The 16,889-nt window shown below is 43.0% G+C and overlaps 1 protein-coding gene across 1 annotated transcript in view; it reads left to right on the top strand.

Annotated features, from left to right (window-relative positions):
• The window catches only part of LOC310854085 (FERM, ARHGEF and pleckstrin domain-containing protein 1-like), a 159,470-nt gene that overhangs the window by 139,748 nt on the left and 2,833 nt on the right, over positions 1–16,889 (top strand). Inside the window, 6 exon segments of the mRNA XM_083758578.1 lie at positions 4,167–4,244; positions 6,664–6,748; positions 7,004–7,177; positions 10,171–10,248; positions 12,277–12,414; positions 14,714–14,819. Coding sequence (XP_083614704.1) covers positions 4,167–4,244; positions 6,664–6,748; positions 7,004–7,177; positions 10,171–10,248; positions 12,277–12,414; positions 14,714–14,819 — 659 coding nt within the window.

The following is a 16,889-nucleotide window of genomic DNA, read 5'->3' as shown; positions in this document are numbered from 1 at the left end:
CCCCACTGTCTCTGTCCTGTGTCCTAGTGGCATGCTACAGCCCCCCACTGTCTGTCCTGTGTCCTAGTGGCATGCTACAGCCCCCACTGTCTCTGTCCTGTGTCCTAGTGGCATGCTACAGCCCTCCACTGTCTGTCCTGTGTCCTAGTGGCATGCTCTTGGGCGCGTAGACAGTCCGTGGGGAAGATGACCGATGAGATGTTGGCGTTGTAACTGTACATCAAGCTGCATCATGCCACGGAAACAGGAGATATGCTCCTGACCTGTAGCCCACATGGTCTCCAGCCCTTAGTTCATAAGGCTACCTCCTGACCTGTAGCCCACATGGTCTCCAACCCTTGGTTCATAAGGCTACCTCCTGCTCTCTAATCAGTGCATACAGTGTCTCATTTAGGAATCTACAATGCATTATCCAGTCCATAGATGATTACCTAGGAGTACAACATGCACTGACGGAGTCAGTCCAATTAGCAGATCATATAATACAATTTAAAATCAAACACAGTTGTTTATTGAATGGATCCCCATTAGCTGACACCGAGGTGACGGCTAATCTCCCATGGGATCCATATAAAAGCCATACAAAAAAAGAAAACATAATGAATACATAATTACAATACTTTCTACAGATTAAATACATTGAAAATACACATTCCAGTTTACGCGTATACAATTAAATACGACATAATAATAGCATTCCGCTCATGTTGGTCAGCCGTAATAAGTGTGTCCTTAGAGCATATTTGAAAGCTGATTTATTTTGTGTTGTATTAATAACGTGGGGTGGTAACGGTTAAGACCGTTTAAACTGTACTGTAAACGGTACTTCTCTTTTGAAACATTATCTTCAAAAACAAGATGTACTGTAGCCCAGATAAACCACAGGACCAGATCAACAACAGACGTCTTTGAAACCTTTTTTAAAAGACTATGTTTAAAATGATGTTGAAATACGTGTGTGTGTGTGTGTGTGTGTGTGTGTGTGTGTGTGTGTGTGTGTGTGTGTGTGTGTGTGTGTGTGTGTGTGTGTGTGTGTGTGTGTGTGTGTGTGTGTGTGTGTGTGTGTGTGTGTGAGAATAAGCACCGTCTTTGTTTGTTCTAAGATTAGTATTATTATTAGTTGGTGACACAAACATTGACTGCAGTGATTTTGCGTGACGTCACAGTATTTGTTGTATCTTCATATGAAATCTAAATGCCATGGAAAGCATTAATCTGGACAGCTTTGCTTGTTCACCATGTCGGATAGCTTTGTCTAGCATGAGGTTGGATAAGTCTCTGCAGATAGCGGTGATAAACACATTCACCGAGGCTAAAGTCAAAATGTCTAATGAAAGTGCTGACATGATAAATCAGGACATCTAATCAAGCCTATATGACTGATGCTAATTTACACTGATCACTGATTAGTGATCTACCATATGGACCAGTAGTCACTATAGTTCATGCCTTAAATAATTTATCATAAAAATGTATCGTTGCTGGCAGGCAGAAACCTTGCATCTCCATATTTCAGTTTATAAATTAATGCTGTGTCATACTGCAGTCCCACAAAGGTAGCAAAAATGCACGATACAGTATTATACAAGCTTGCAAATAATGATGTAGTGGGAATAATGTAGAGAAATGAGACACAGCGGTATGAAAGATTCAGCAGACTTTTCCCCCATTCCATCTTTCAACATTGTACAATAATTACATTCCTCTGTTGTTTCCCCCGGTATAGCTTGTTACTTACAAGTCTGATTTAAGTAGTAAAGGAAAAACATTATACAAAACTGATGGAATATTTGACAAAAAGTGAACTAAGATGATGCTTTTTTTTCTCCACTTGAACTGGAGTCACCTACAGTAGCAGGAGAGAGAGAGAGAGAGACCGGAAAGAAAGACCATACATTATTAATGAAAAGGATTCAGACCATCAGGGTATTGTGCGATGCCATTGTGCCCCTTAAGCAATTTTCCGTTCAAATCAATAGTGCTAAATTCTGTTCCAAAAACATTCCAGGCAGAAGTATTTTCCGTTTGACTCTATTGGGCTGATTCTATTTTATTTTTTTTGTGTCAAATGCTGTATTTAGTTTTACTTTGTGTCTTTTCTGTCCCGGCCTTTCTCAGACAAAGTCTGTCTGTTTTATTAGCATAAGCTGTCTGTCTGCGCTTGGTGCTCTTTTTGTTGAAACTGGTCATTAAATGAGCAGCCATACATATTGACTGTTATTATTATGCATAATGAGCTGGGAGAGAGAAGGGGTTTGCAGACTCCAATACACAATACAGAGAGAACACATTAAAGCTGCCATTATGATATAGTGTATTGCCGTCTGGACGTTTTTTTTTGTATTTCAGAACACAGCTGTACGAGCTATACTATTTATCATTGAATAAGTAAAGTCCTCCTCTGTGTTTTAGACCTAGACGGATATCAAAAATAGTGCTGCTTTGTTTTCCGGAATGCATTGGAGCTTGAAAACACAACAACACAGTTTATTTATTTATTGCAGCAAAAAGAAAATGCCGTACATTAATAGGAAACATTTTCTTTGCATAATAAAACAAAATTGGCTTTTATTTTTTTGTCAGTTAGAATAGATATAGAATAGCATATGAATATGATCCTCTCCTGCCATATGTTGTTATGCCTCGCTTACAATGTTTTCTGAAAAACGTCTTCCTCTAATGAAGAAATTGGCACGTGCCCCCCCAAAGCCCCCCCCCCTCATATGCATCATTAACGCACTAATGCACACAGCCTGATTCGCTTTATTCTAAGGCTGTGCAATTTGAAAACGTTTATTTGAAACTTTTGCTTTGATTACGAGTAAAAACAAAAAATACAATTATTTGGTGTCGATTCTTTAATTTATAAGAAGAAAACTAATGGAATCAAAACATTGTTGATCATTCGATTAATTAACCTACATGAGCAAATTTAGTCTGTCTTAATAAAACAGTTTTTCTAGCCCCGACTACTCATTGATTGATTTGTAAGTCCTTTCAACTCTCTCCTCTCCTCCGCAATGGGCGCCTCTCTCTGTGATAAACATGAATGGGTTCTTTCTTATTGTTCCACTGTCTTCTCAATGTGACCTGTAAAATCAATCCATTACTGCCCTGCTGGCCCAGCCCCCTCTCCTCCTCCCCTCCCCCCCTCTCCTCCTCCTCTCCCTCCCCCTCTCCCCCCTCCCCTCCCTCCCTCTCCCTGTCCCTTATTGGCTCTGCCCAGCCAGTGTGCGAGCTCAGATGGGAGAGGGGTAGAAGCAGATTAGTGCACAGCACTCACAGGGAGACGGGCTCACCTCCAATGCGCTGCACACTACTACACTACACTACACTGCACCAAGCTGTCTTTTGGAAAGAATTTCCAATTCCTTTTTTTCTCCCCTCCCCAGTAGGTCTTTGTGCAGATCATTGTCTGCTGCGCCAGGGATCCATTTCATAATTTAATACATTATTTTTTTGTTTAGTTTATTTTCCCTTGTTGTTTTTTGCATCGTGGGCTGGGGGTCCGAGTCATCAGACAACCCCCCCTTCCCCCCCATGCAGTTGCTCAGGAGGTCGCCGTGGTTGGCTGAGCTGTAAGCCAATGCGTCGCGGGGTGTTCTATACGGTGACGTGCGTCGTTGTGAGAGGAGCTCCACTGTGGCCCGCAGACACAGCGCTTAAACTGGAATGTCTGTTTTGATGGGTTTTATCCTCATGGACTCCTGTGTGCTTTCCTTATGCTGCTTTCTGTTTTTGTAAAAATTACCTCTTTTTTTTCCGGATTCCAACTCCTAGTCTGTTCTCCAAGGCTCCGGTTGACTTAGTATATTTAATTATTGTCATTAATTGATTAATTGGCTGCACCTGCTACACATCCCAGGATGCCGAGTCAAGAGTCGCACGTGGTCAGGAAGGGCGAGAAGCAGCGATTGGTCGGGCAGGCGCACAGGGAGGCGGTGCTTAACTCCGCCTGGGCTTTGAACAACATAGGGGGTACCCTGCGTCCCCCCCAGCCCTCCCTCACTGCCGGACCCCCAGATCCTGGTTCTGGGTCCTCCAGACCCCTGGACCACCACCACCACCACCACCGCCGCCCGGTCCCGGCGGTCTCTCCCTCCAAACCCCTCACCTCCCCCGCGTCCACCTTCTGGCAACCAATCAGGTCCTTTGCCCTTTCGCAGTTGACGTCGCTGGTGAGACGCGCCACGCTGCGGGAGAGCGACTTCGCCGCCAAATACGAGAAGGTGCACAACTTCAAGGTGAGAACTTCTTTAATACGAGAAGGTGCACAACTTCAAGGTGAGAACGTCTTCGCTTTCCGGTCCATTTCTGTTCCTCTGTGTTCTTCACAGGATGACACTGTTTCTGCTCTCTGTTCGTGCTCTCCCTTGCTTCCAGCACTGTACTGTACTGTACTGTACTGTACTGTACTGTACTGTACTGTACTGTACTGTACCCATTTAGGCCTGACGTCAAAATAAGAAAAACTAAGAAAAACCTTCGCTCTGAAGGAATATATATTCAAAGATTTGTGCCGCATTTCTTTATGATTTTTCAAAAATAGCAGATCTACAAGCTCATAGCGCGCCACCGAGTGTCGCGCTATGAGCTTGTAGATCTGCTATTTTTTTCAATTGATACTTTTACTTAAGTAAAACAATTGAGTACTTTTTCCACCACTGAGGACTCGCCGACTCAGCTTCCGTGGACTTATTCTCACTCACCTCACAGAACAGGGTCGTTGGCGCGCACACACACACACACACACACACACACACACACACACACACACACAAGATTACAGTTGTAGAGATTATCAGTAGGATGACCCCTAGCACTTCCTATCAGTAACGTAGGATCTGTTAACCACTTAAACCCCATGGTGTACTGCGTTGACCGGAGTCCCCCGGAGGGGGGGGTAGTATATCCTTTTTTCCTGTACACCAAAAGGCAACAATATAAGCTTGTAAGCTTCTATAATGGCTGTTTTCAGTGAAGAGGGGAAAACAAAGGAGGGGCACCTACTCAGTGTTGCAAATGGGCTGCATCCTGCGTCCTTATACGCAATCATGTCACCCCCCCCCCCCCCCCTCCTTTCTTTTTAGCTCATTGAGTATACCACCAACAAAGAAAAGGACAAAATATGACTCCTCCTAACGTTGTTGAAGTGGGACTGTTAAAATGTCCCTGTAGGGACCCCATCTAAAAGAACACCCCTGGACCCCTGGCTGAAGTGGGACTCTTCAAATGTCCCTGGGACCCATCTAAAAGGACATCCCTGGACCCCTGGCCCGTTGTTAAAGTGTCCCTGGGACCCATCTAAAAGGACATCCCTGGACCCCCCTGGCCCGTTGTTAAAGTGTCCCTGGGACCCATCTAAAAGGACATCCCTGGACCCCCCTGGCCCGTTGTTAAAGTGTCCCTGGGACCCATCTAAAAGGACATCCCTGGACCCCCCTGGCCCGTTGTTAAAATGTCCCTGGGACCCATCTAAAAGGACACCCCTGGACCCCCCTGGCCCGTTGTTAAAATGTCCCTGTAGGGAGTCAGGGACCCATCTAAAAGGACACCCCTGGCCACATTACACTGAAAACCTATTTACGGTACATCACTGCCTACTGTAAAGCTCCAGGGGGTCAACAACGTTTATAGTGGCTAAACGTGAGGCATTTTCACTCTCAGTTCAGTGACTCTCATTGTACTTACAGTCGGGGGACGAGAGGACCTGCAGCAACAATGACCAATGACAAACGACAGCAAGAGTAGATTTTAGTTTACGGTCCAAAGAGTAAACGCGAGCCTACGGTAAACGCTGGTATCAATAGTACTGTACGCAGTGTTATCAACAGTAGACAGTTATCCACGGAATGAGTTGGTGCATATTTGAACAACTATAATAGAGATACTGAAAGTGAATTAAAATATCTAAAATATCTTAAGGTACTACACATGTACCATATTTACACTGCCTATCTTTCTTGAACAAACTTCAATGTGTTCGCAATCGCTTCGAATTGTGAGCTTATATTATCGCATATTTTCAAATAATAATGTAATGTACATAGGGCTGTATGATTTGTAATAATAATCAAAATCTAGTAACTAGTATCTACAGTTTTCAAATAAATGTAGTGGAGTAAAAGTACAATATTTTTCTATGAGATGTAGTGGAGTAAAAGTACTGGAAATCGGAAATAGTCAAAGTACAAATACCTCAGAATTGTATTAAGTACAGTACTTAAAGGACCACTTCACCACTTTTCAACCTATCTTCATATAATAGGTCCTCAATAATAATCATGATAAAATGGCACGATTTCTTTCTACTCAGTCTGTGTCTCATAGGAGGGCTGTGGGCAGTTTAGAAACAGTCTTCCAGTGACATCATCATTAGGCAGATTTATTTTTAAACAAGATTTTTTTTACAAAAATGTTTAAATTTTCATTATCATGAGAACGATGGCTTCCATGTTCGCATTGCAACTTTTCAGGACTAAAAAGCCTGCAGTTTCTATTAGCTTGTATTCCCCATCGATGATGTCACTGGAAGACGTTTAAGACGGTTAAACCGACTACTATTAGTTTAAGACCTAAATGGTTTAACATTAGTTACTTTCCACCACTTCTCATCAGATGATTCTTGCTCTCCTCCTCATCTCCTCTGTGGTTCTGTCTCAGGTCCATACGTTCCGCGGGCCTCACTGGTGTGAGTACTGTGCCAACTTCATGTGGGGCCTTATCGCTCAGGGAGTCAAGTGTGCAGGTAAGAGAACTCATCTATTGCGGGGAAGGGATTTCTACGTGGTTCTACACGCTCATATCGCGCCACCGAGTGGCGCGATACGAGCTTGTAGGTCTGCTATTTTTGAAAAATCGAAGAGCGACTGACATTTTTATAGAATCTGATCTCAGGTCAGAATGGGTTCATCAGACCAGTGTGTGTCCGGCAGAAACCTCGTATGAATCTGATCTCGGGTCAGAATGGGTTAATGCATTCTGTCCTTGTGTCCCCCGTCAGACTGTGGGCTGAACGTCCATAAGCAGTGTTCCAAGATGGTGCCCAACGACTGCCAGCCGGACCTGAGGCACGTGAAGAAGGTGTACAGCTGTGACCTGACCACGCTGGTCAAAGCCCACAACACCAAGAGGCCCATGGTGGTCGACATGTGCATACAGGAGATCGAGGCTCGAGGTATTGATTGATTGATTGAAATATTTATTAACAGTTTGTAGAATTTACAGTACATTTTAAGCACAAACTCAATACAAAGACTGTCAACTGTGAGTGGACGACCCAATTAAGCATTACACTTGTTTACAACAGGGTCCACATTGTTCAATTCATCAAAACATTTAGAGACATACAAACATTTAGAGACATACAAATAGACATTTCTATGTAGCTAAAGAACAGAACAGGAATTCATCATATGGGAAGCAAAAAAGGGAAAAGATACAATATACAGTGAGGGGAAAATGGGGTGGGATTCAGATTTTACAGAGGCCAGTTTCGAATTGCAGCCATCCGTAGGTGCCCTTTGAGAGCGGTTTTGAAGGAGTCAAGGGATTCACATGTCTTAATGACTGTTGGTAGGGCGTTCCACATTTTGGTGGCATAGGAGCGAAAATAATTTAGTCCCTTGTTTGTGCCGAATCTGGGTTGTACATGGTTTGTTGCACTCCCTCTGGTGGTAAAAGAACATGGCGGCTGGATGATGTCTGTGAGTTACCTGTGCCGGCAGTGGCTCGGGCGCTAGAGTGGCCGCATTGGAATCGGAAGGTTTCCTGGTTCGGTCCCTGGCTAGGGCTGTCACCATTACAAAGTTTTTTTTGTTTTTTTTTTAATTTTATCCCACGATTTTGTAACCCAGTTTTTTCTTTTCACCCAGTGCCAATTATCTAATGTAATCCTGGGCGCTACACTTCCTCTGCCAACCTGGGGGGGGGCAGCGGACTGACCTCATGCCTCCTTCTATGCATGAGGAGTCCAAGCTGCTTCTTTTCACCTGACAGAGGGGAATTTCCCCGGCCGGACGTATAGCGTGTGGAAGGGACACGTTATTCCGACCAGTTCCTTTCCCCTCCATCAGGCGCCCCGGCTGGCCAGGGGGAGGTAGTTTTAGAGACCAGGATTACGGCATGTTTTTGTGAGGGTATCTACCCTAGGGGACACGGGGAGAACATGCAAACTCCACACAGAAAGGCCCTATCGCCATTACAAAGTTAAGATGGCGATTAATGATTTCATTTTGGTTTTGGCATTGAACATTCGAGCATAATGAACAAAACATTTATTTCTGTTTTCCTGTTTAGGACACGTTTAACCATTTTATACTTTCAAACTAGTGTTCAAAAAATTTACAAGCTTGTAGATCTGCTATTTATATATACATTTTTCAATATGGAGACGATTACTGTATTAGACGTTTCTGTAATAATAGTAACAGGCCTATCCCTGGCTCTACCTGGCTTTGTGTCGAGGTGTCCTTGAGCAAGACACTGAACCGCTCCTGGTGGGCAGGTTTCCTCCAACGATGGCATTTGAATATTGTGGATGTAAAGTGCAAAAAGGCGCTATATAAAATGCACCATTTTTCATTTTATTGTGTGTTTACATGCTATTGTGGGTAGGATAATTACAGTACCTCAAACGATATCATCACATTCCTGTAATGGTGAACATTCTTGGCGGGAACCCTTTTTGGTGTTTTGTTATTATTATGTTATTATGTTATACTTTGCCATGCTTTTGTTTTTGCTTAATGTAAGTCGCTCTGGATCAAGAGCGTCTACTAAATGCCTAAATTGTAAATTGTACTTTAGCTATTTAAAAATAGCAGATCTACAAGCTCATAGCGCTTGTAGGTCTATTTTTTTTTAAATCGTGAAAATGTATGTGCAAATCTTTGAATATATATTCTTTCAGAGCGTAACTCAAATCTTTGCTTCTGGGAGGAGGTCCCTGGAACAACATATTTTCAGATGGGGTCGGTGGCCTATTACCGTACAAAACTTTTTTGGCGTCCTTGACATGAAATATTGAGAACCACAGATATAGAAACATGAGGTTTTTCAGAAAACTGTCATGATTCAGAAGACAATTTCGCCGTGGGGCCTAAATGGGTTAAGGTCTCCTTTACTCCACCCTAGTAGGTTACTCCACCCTGCCCAGTTGGCTGAAATGAGTTGCACTTTTGATGGATCAGCTTGGAGCTATTTCTGTCTGTTCTGTTCTCCCAGCTGAGCTCTTTCTGAGCCAGGTTTTAGAGGCAGGCGTAATATTTCTGCTGAATCTGTTTGTTTGGAATGTATTCATTATTTATGCTGCTGTGCTGTTTGTCTCTCTCTCACACACTGCTCGTCCCTCTGTCTGTCTTTAAGATGCTGTGCTGTCTCTCTCTCTCACACACTGCTCGTCCCTCTGTCTGTCTTTAAGCTGCTGTGCTGTGTCTCTCTCTCTCACACACTGCTCGTCCCTCTGTCTGTCTTTAAGCTGCTGTGTCTCTCTCTCACCCACTGCTCGTCCCTCTGTCTGTCTTTAAGCTGCTGTGTCTCTCTCTCTCTCTCACACTCTGCTCGTCCCTCTGTCTGTCTTTAAGCTGCTGTGTCTCTCTCTCACACTGCTCGTCCCTCTGTCTGTCTTTAAGCTGCTGTGTCTCTCTCTCTCTCACACACACTGCTCGTCCCTCTGTCTGTCTTTAAGCTGCTGTGTCTCTCTCTCTCTCACACACTGCTCGTCCCTCTGTCTGTCTTTAAGCTGCTGTGCTGTGTCTCTCTCTCACACACTGCTCGTCCCTCTCTGTCTTTAAGCTGCTGTGTCTCTCTCTCTCACACACTGCTCGTCCCTCTGTCTGTCTTTAAGCTGCTGTGTGTCTCTCTCTCTCACACACTGCTCGTCCCTCTGTCTGTCTTTAAGCTGCTGTGTCTCTCTCTCACACACTGCTCGTCCCTCTGTCTGTCTTTAAGCTGCTGTGTGTCTCTCTCTCACACACACTGCTCGTCCCTCTGTCTGTCTTTAAGCTGCTCTCTCTCTCTCTCTCTCACACACTGCTCGTCCCTCTGTCTGTCTTTAAGCTGCTGTGTTGTGTCTCTCTCTCACACACACTGCTCGTCCCTCTGTCTGTCTTTAAGCTGCTGTGCTGTGTCTCTCTCTCTCTCTCACACTGCTCGTCCCTCTGTCAGCAGGGCTGCAGTCCGAGGGCTTGTACAGAATATCCGGTTTCTCTGAGCTAATAGAAGATGTCAAGCTGGCCTTTGACAGAGGTGAGTCACCTGCCACGCCTCTAATCCACACTAAATGATCATTTCTACCCATTAGGACCTGGGGCCCATTCTAATCCACACTAAATGATCATGTTTACCCATTAGGACCTGGGGCCCATTCTAATCCACACTAAATGATCATTTCTACCCATTAGGACCTGGGGCCCATTCTAATCCACACTAAATGATCATTTCTACCCATTAGGACCTGGGGCCCATTCTAATCCACACTAAATGATCATTTCTACCCATTAGGACCTGGGGCCCATTCTAATCCACACTAAATGATCATGTTTACCCATTAGGACCTGGGGCCCATTCTAATCCACACTAAATGATCATTTCTACCCATTAGGACCTGGGGCCCATTCTAATCCACACTAAATGATCATGTTTACCCATTAGGACCTGGGGCCCATTCTAATCCACACTAAATGATCATTTCTACCCATTAGGACCTGGGGCCCATTCTAATCCACACTAAATGATCATTTCTACCCATTAGGACCTGGGGCCCATTCTAATCCACACTAAATGATCATTTCTACCCATTAGGACCTGGGGCCCATTCTAATCCACACTAAATGATCATTTCTACCCATTAGGACCTGGGGCCCATTCTAATCCACACTAAATGATCATGTTTACCCATTAGGACCTGGGGCCCATTCTAATCCACACTAAATGATCATTTCTACCCATTAGGACCTGGGGCCCATTCTAATCCACACTAAATGATCATGTTTACCCATTAGGACCTGGGGCCCATTCTAATCCACACTAAATGATCATTTCTACCCATTAGGACCTGGGGCCCATTCTAATCCACACTAAATGATCATTTCTACCCATTAGGACCTGGGGCCCATTCTAATCCACACTAAATGATCATGTTTACCCATTAGGACCTGGGGCCCATTCTAATCCACACTAAATGATCATTTCTACCCATTAGGACCTGGGGCCCATTCTAATCCACACTAAATGATCATGTTTACCCATTAGGACCTGGGGCCCATTCTAATCCACACTAAATGATCATTTTTACCCATTAGGACCTGGGGCCTCTAATCCACACTAAATGATCATTTCTACCCATTAGGACCTAAGGCCCATTAGGACCTGGGGCCCATTAGGACCTGGGGCCCATTAGGACCTGGGGCCCATTAGGACCTGGGGCCCATTAGGACCTGGGGCCCATTAGGACCTGGGGCCCATTAGGACCTGGGGCCCATTCCACTAATGCCTTTAAAAATTAGTAGTTCTCAGACTTTCAAGATATTTTTCTTTTTTAAATAGCAGATGTACAAGCATACCAGCGTGGCATGAAATTATTGCGCTGCGAGTTTGTAGATCTTTGTAGATAAATCTGTATTTTATTTTATTATTGAATAGCCAACACAAAACTCTAAAATGGCACAGATGTGTTTTAATGGGTTAATAATAATACACACTTCTCAGGTTTTATGTTTAGTCAGTTAAAATGCATATAGGTTTTAGTCATTTGAATAGTAGTTTTTCAGTATAGCAGTTTTAGTTGATAAAAACTAGATATTTTTGCTATTTTCAAATAGTTTGACGGCTACAAAACGTCCTCGTTTGAGTCATCTACTTTACTTTATTGGTTTATTTAGTCTGGACAGTGTATATTGATGAACATTACATTAAAAATGCAGTGTAAATATACCAGATTTAGCAAGACATGCTGCAGTCCCCAGACATCAAACATCAAACAATACAAACAGGACTGACATACAGGACATATCATACAAATACCTAGTACATTTCAAACGTAATAAGACTAGTAAGAATAAAAAACTAAGAAAAGATTAAACCATTATTAGGGTAAGACTATGACTAAGCGTCATACATGATCAGGATTGGTCATTTGTTTAACCATTGTTTCAATTGTCTGAAAATCTGTCCTTTTATCTATTCCTTACCGTCTTCTTCACTTGTCCTTTACGGGGCCGACAGCGACTGATTGTTTGATTGATTAAATGACGGATTGGTTGTTTGACCCTGCAGATGGCGAGAGGGCTGATATATCCTCCAACGTTTATGAAGACATTAACATAATCACCGGAGCGCTCAAGCTCTACTTCCGGGAGCTGCCCATTCCCCTCATCACGTACGACGCCTACCCGCGCTTCATCGAGGCTGCAAGTAGGTCCTTGTTGACTGGCATTACCCAGTCAAACCACCGCCAAATGAACATTATACCCATATACTCAGTTGACACTACCTTTAAAGGGACACTTCACCCTTTTTGCAAAAAAATATATGTTAATGACGTTTAGAAGCTTTAGAACACTTTCCTGGAGATCTTTATGTGTGTAATATGTGGTTTTAGATATTTTAGATTGTAGCAGTGAGCCTGTTGTCTCTGATGTCATGGACACTGGGCTCACTTCCTTCCTGGACTACATGTTGTCTCAGTAAGACAGCTCTCCCCCTATCCACAAGGAGGGGCAGTGCACCAAAGAATTATGGGAATTGTAGTCCAGGAAGGTAGTGAGACCAGTGTCCATGACATCAGAGACAACAGGCTCACTGCTACAATCTAAAATAACTAAAACCACATATTACACACATAAATACCCCCAGGAAAGTGATCTAAAGCTTCTAAACGTCATTAACATATATTTTTTTGCAAAAAGGGTGAAGTGTCCCTTTAACCCATTTTGACCTGGGAACGATTCTATAAATGTCTGTTTGACACTTTTTTTGAAAAAGCTATGTGTCAGTGGTTCTTCGATTTTTCAAAAATAGCAGACCTACAAGCTTGCAGCGCGCCACTCGGTGGCGCGCTATGAGCTTGTAGATCTGCTGTTTTTCAATAGCTGAAGCATAACATGCTAACACAAAGGGGTTCCCACCCAATGTGGGTTAAGAGCCATTGGGATCCCAATGGCTCTTAAAAGGTAGTGTAAGTAATTTTCTTTGGTTAAAATGAGTGATAAAAAGTCTGTGATAGTACTCATTGATAGTGTTTATTCAGTAACGGGAGTCTCCATGTCTCTCCAACTAAATACAAAATGTATTTACAGAAACTGAAACTGGGATACCAATTTTTTTTATTTTTTTTAAGATATTTTTTTGCGGCTTACGCCTTTTATTGATTTTTTAAGGGACAGACAGTAGGCTGACAGGAAAGGGGAGAGAGATGGGGGGATGACATGCAGTAAAGGCCGTGTCGGGTCCGGGAGTCGAACCCGCGGCACACTGCGACTGGATTACCAGTCCGGTGCCCAGACCGTTACGCTACGGCCTGGGCCCTGGGATACCAATTTTATCCCATCTGGATAAAGAGAACGCAGTCAGGATATACAGATTAAACAATTGGAATTGTAAGTGATGACAAATAAATGAGCAGACAAAATTGGAACTGGAACATCAACAAATATCACTTACTCTACCTTTTTAGAATGTCGGGGGAATAATTGTGACATTTTGACATTTCCTGGCCAAACTATCAAATGAGTAAATTGAGCCGTTCTTGCTCACCGAGTGCATTCTCCTTCTTTGCGTTTGTTGACCTAAGGGAGTTAGCCTGGGCAGCATTCCTTTTCGGGTTTATGATCAGGTCGGGAGCGGATGATATCGCTACGTCATGTTGTAGTCATTGTTTTGTAGTCATCAGGATGATATCACTACGTCATGTTGTATTGTTTTGTAGTCATCAGGATGATATCACTACGTCATGTTGTAGTATTGTTTTGTAGTCATCAGGATGATATCGTTACGTCATGTTGTAGTATTGTTTTGTAGTCATCAGGATGACATCGCTACGTCATGTTGTAGTATTGTTTTGTAGTCATCAGGATGATATCGCTACGTCATGTTGTAGTATTGTTTTGTAGTCATCAGGATGATATCGCTACGTCATGTTGTAGTATTGTTTTGTAATCATCAGGATGATATCGCTACGTCGTGTTGTAGTATTGTTTTGTAGTCATCAGGATGATATCGCTACGTCATGTTGTAGTCATTGTTTTGTAGTCATCAGGATGATATCGCTACGTCATGTTGTAGTCATTGTTTTGTAGTCATTAGGATATCGCTATGTCATGTTGTAGTATTGTTTTGTAGTCATCAGGATGATATCGCTACGTCATGTTGTAGTCATTGTTTTGTAGTCATCAGGATGATATCGCTACGTCATGTAGTCATCTTCCGGAACTTCCTTTTCCCTCAAACCGATTTGTCTCAATAAAAGCCACAGGCTATGAGAGCTTTTATTGTTATTAAAGGAAGTTCCGATTGATTGTTCCTGCCTGATGACTACAAAACAATGACTACAACATGATGTAACGATATTATCCGCTCCAGACCGGTTCACACCAGACCAGGCTTTCCTCCGAGGTGGAAAGCCTGGTGAGGAGTAAATGAAGTTGCTTCTTTCCTTCCCCCCCCATGCCATGAATATATAAACAACCTGCTGTCTTTCTGATTTGTGTTACAGAGATCATAGACACAGACAAACGGCTGGAAGCACTGCATGAAGCATTGAAGCTGCTGCCTCCTGCTCACTGCGAGTCACTGCGATACCTCATGGCTCACCTAAAGAGGTCAGAACATTAAGATACCTCATGGCTCACCTAAAGAGGTCAGAACATTAAGATACCTCATGGCTCACCTAAAGAGGTCAGAACATTAAGATACCTCATGGCTCACCTAAAGAGGTCAGAACATTAAGATACCTCATGGCTCACCTAAAGAGGTCAGAACATTAAGATACCTCATGGCTCACCTAAAGAGGTCAGAACATTAATACCTCATGGCTCACCTAAAGAGGTCAGAACATTAAGATACCTCATGGCTCACCTAAAGAGGTCAGAACATTAAGATACCTCATGGCTCACCTAAAGAGGTCAGAACATTAATACCTCATGGCTCACCTAAAGAGGTCAGAACATTAATATACCTCATGGCTCACCTAAAGAGGTCAGAACATTAATATACCTCATGGCTCACCTAAAGAGGTCAGAACATTAAGATACCTCATGGCTCACCTAAAGAGGTCAGAACATTAAGATACCTCATGGCTCACCTAAAGAGGTCAGAACATTAAGATACCTCATGGCTCACCTAATGAGGTCAGAACATTAAGATACCTCATGGCTCACCTAAAGAGGTCAGAACATTAAGATACCTCATGGCTCACCTAAAGAGGTCAGAACATTAAGATACCTCATGGCTCACCTAAAGAGGTCAGAACATTAAGATACCTCATGGCTCACCTAAAGAGGTCAGAACATTAATACCTCATGGCTCACCTAAAGAGGTCAGACATTAAGATACCTCATGGCTCACCTAAAGAGGTCAGAACATTAAGATACCTCATGGCTCACCTAAAGAGGTCAGAACATTAATACCTCATGGCTCACCTAAAGAGGTCAGAACATTAATACCTCATGGCTCACCTAAAGAGGTCAGAACATTAAGATACCTCATGGCTCACCTAAAGAGGTCAGAACATTAAGATACCTCATGGCTCACCTAAAGAGGTCAGAACATTAATACCTCATGGCTCACCTAAAGAGGTCAGAACATTAATATACCTCATGGCTCACCTAAAGAGGTCAGAACATTAATATACCTCATGGCTCACCTAAAGAGGTCAGAACATTAAGATACCTCATGGCTCACCTAAAGAGGTCAGAACATTAAGATACCTCATGGCTCACCTAAAGAGGTCAGAACATTAAGATACCTCATGGCTCACCTAAAGAGGTCAGAACATTAAGATACCTCATGGCTCACCTAAAGAGGTCAGAACATTAAGATACCTCATGGCTCACCTAAAGAGGTCAGAACATTAAGATACCTCATGGCTCACCTAAAGAGGTCAGACATTAAGATACCTCATGGCTCACCTAAAGAGGTCAGAACATTAATACCTCATGGCTCACCTAAAGAGGTCAGACATTAAGATACCTCATGGCTCACCTAAAGAGGTCAGAACATTAAGATACCTCATGGCTCACCTAAAGAGGTCAGAACATTAAGATACCTCATGGCTCACCTAAAGAGGTCAGACATTAAGATACCTCATGGCTCACCTAAAGAGGTCAGACATTAAGATACCTCATGGCTCACCTAAAGAGGTCAGAACATTAAGATACCTCATGGCTCACCTAAAGAGGTCAGAACATTAAGATACCTCATGGCTCACCTAAAGAGGTCAGACATTAAGATACCTCATGGCTCACCTAAAGAGGTCAGAACATTAAGATACCTCATGGCTCACCTAAAGAGGTCAGAACATTAAGGTACCTCATAGCTCACCTAAAGAGGTCAGAACATTAAGATACCTCATGGCTCACCTAAAGAGGTCAGAACATTAAGATACCTCATGGCTCACCTAAAGAGGTCAGAACATTAAGATACCTCATGGCTCACCTAAAGAGGTCAGAACATTAAGATACCTCATGGCTCACCTAAAGAGGTCAGAACATTAAGATACCTCATGGCTCACCTAAAGAGGTCAGAACATTAAAGGGTAAGACAACTTTTTTTAAGGTTTGGGTTGTGTAGTTACTTTGCCATGATGCAACTCCAAATGTGGACAAGAAATAAAAAATAACTGCTCCAGTGATTAGAAATTGATAATTCAAAATTTGCTCCTCATTGACTTA

This window comes from Protomyctophum parallelum (genome assembly GCF_964188405.1).
Source record: "Protomyctophum parallelum genome assembly, chromosome: 23".
Taxonomy (NCBI): Eukaryota; Metazoa; Chordata; class Actinopteri; order Myctophiformes; family Myctophidae; genus Protomyctophum; species Protomyctophum parallelum.
This window is presented reverse-complemented; position numbering and strand designations above follow the sequence as displayed.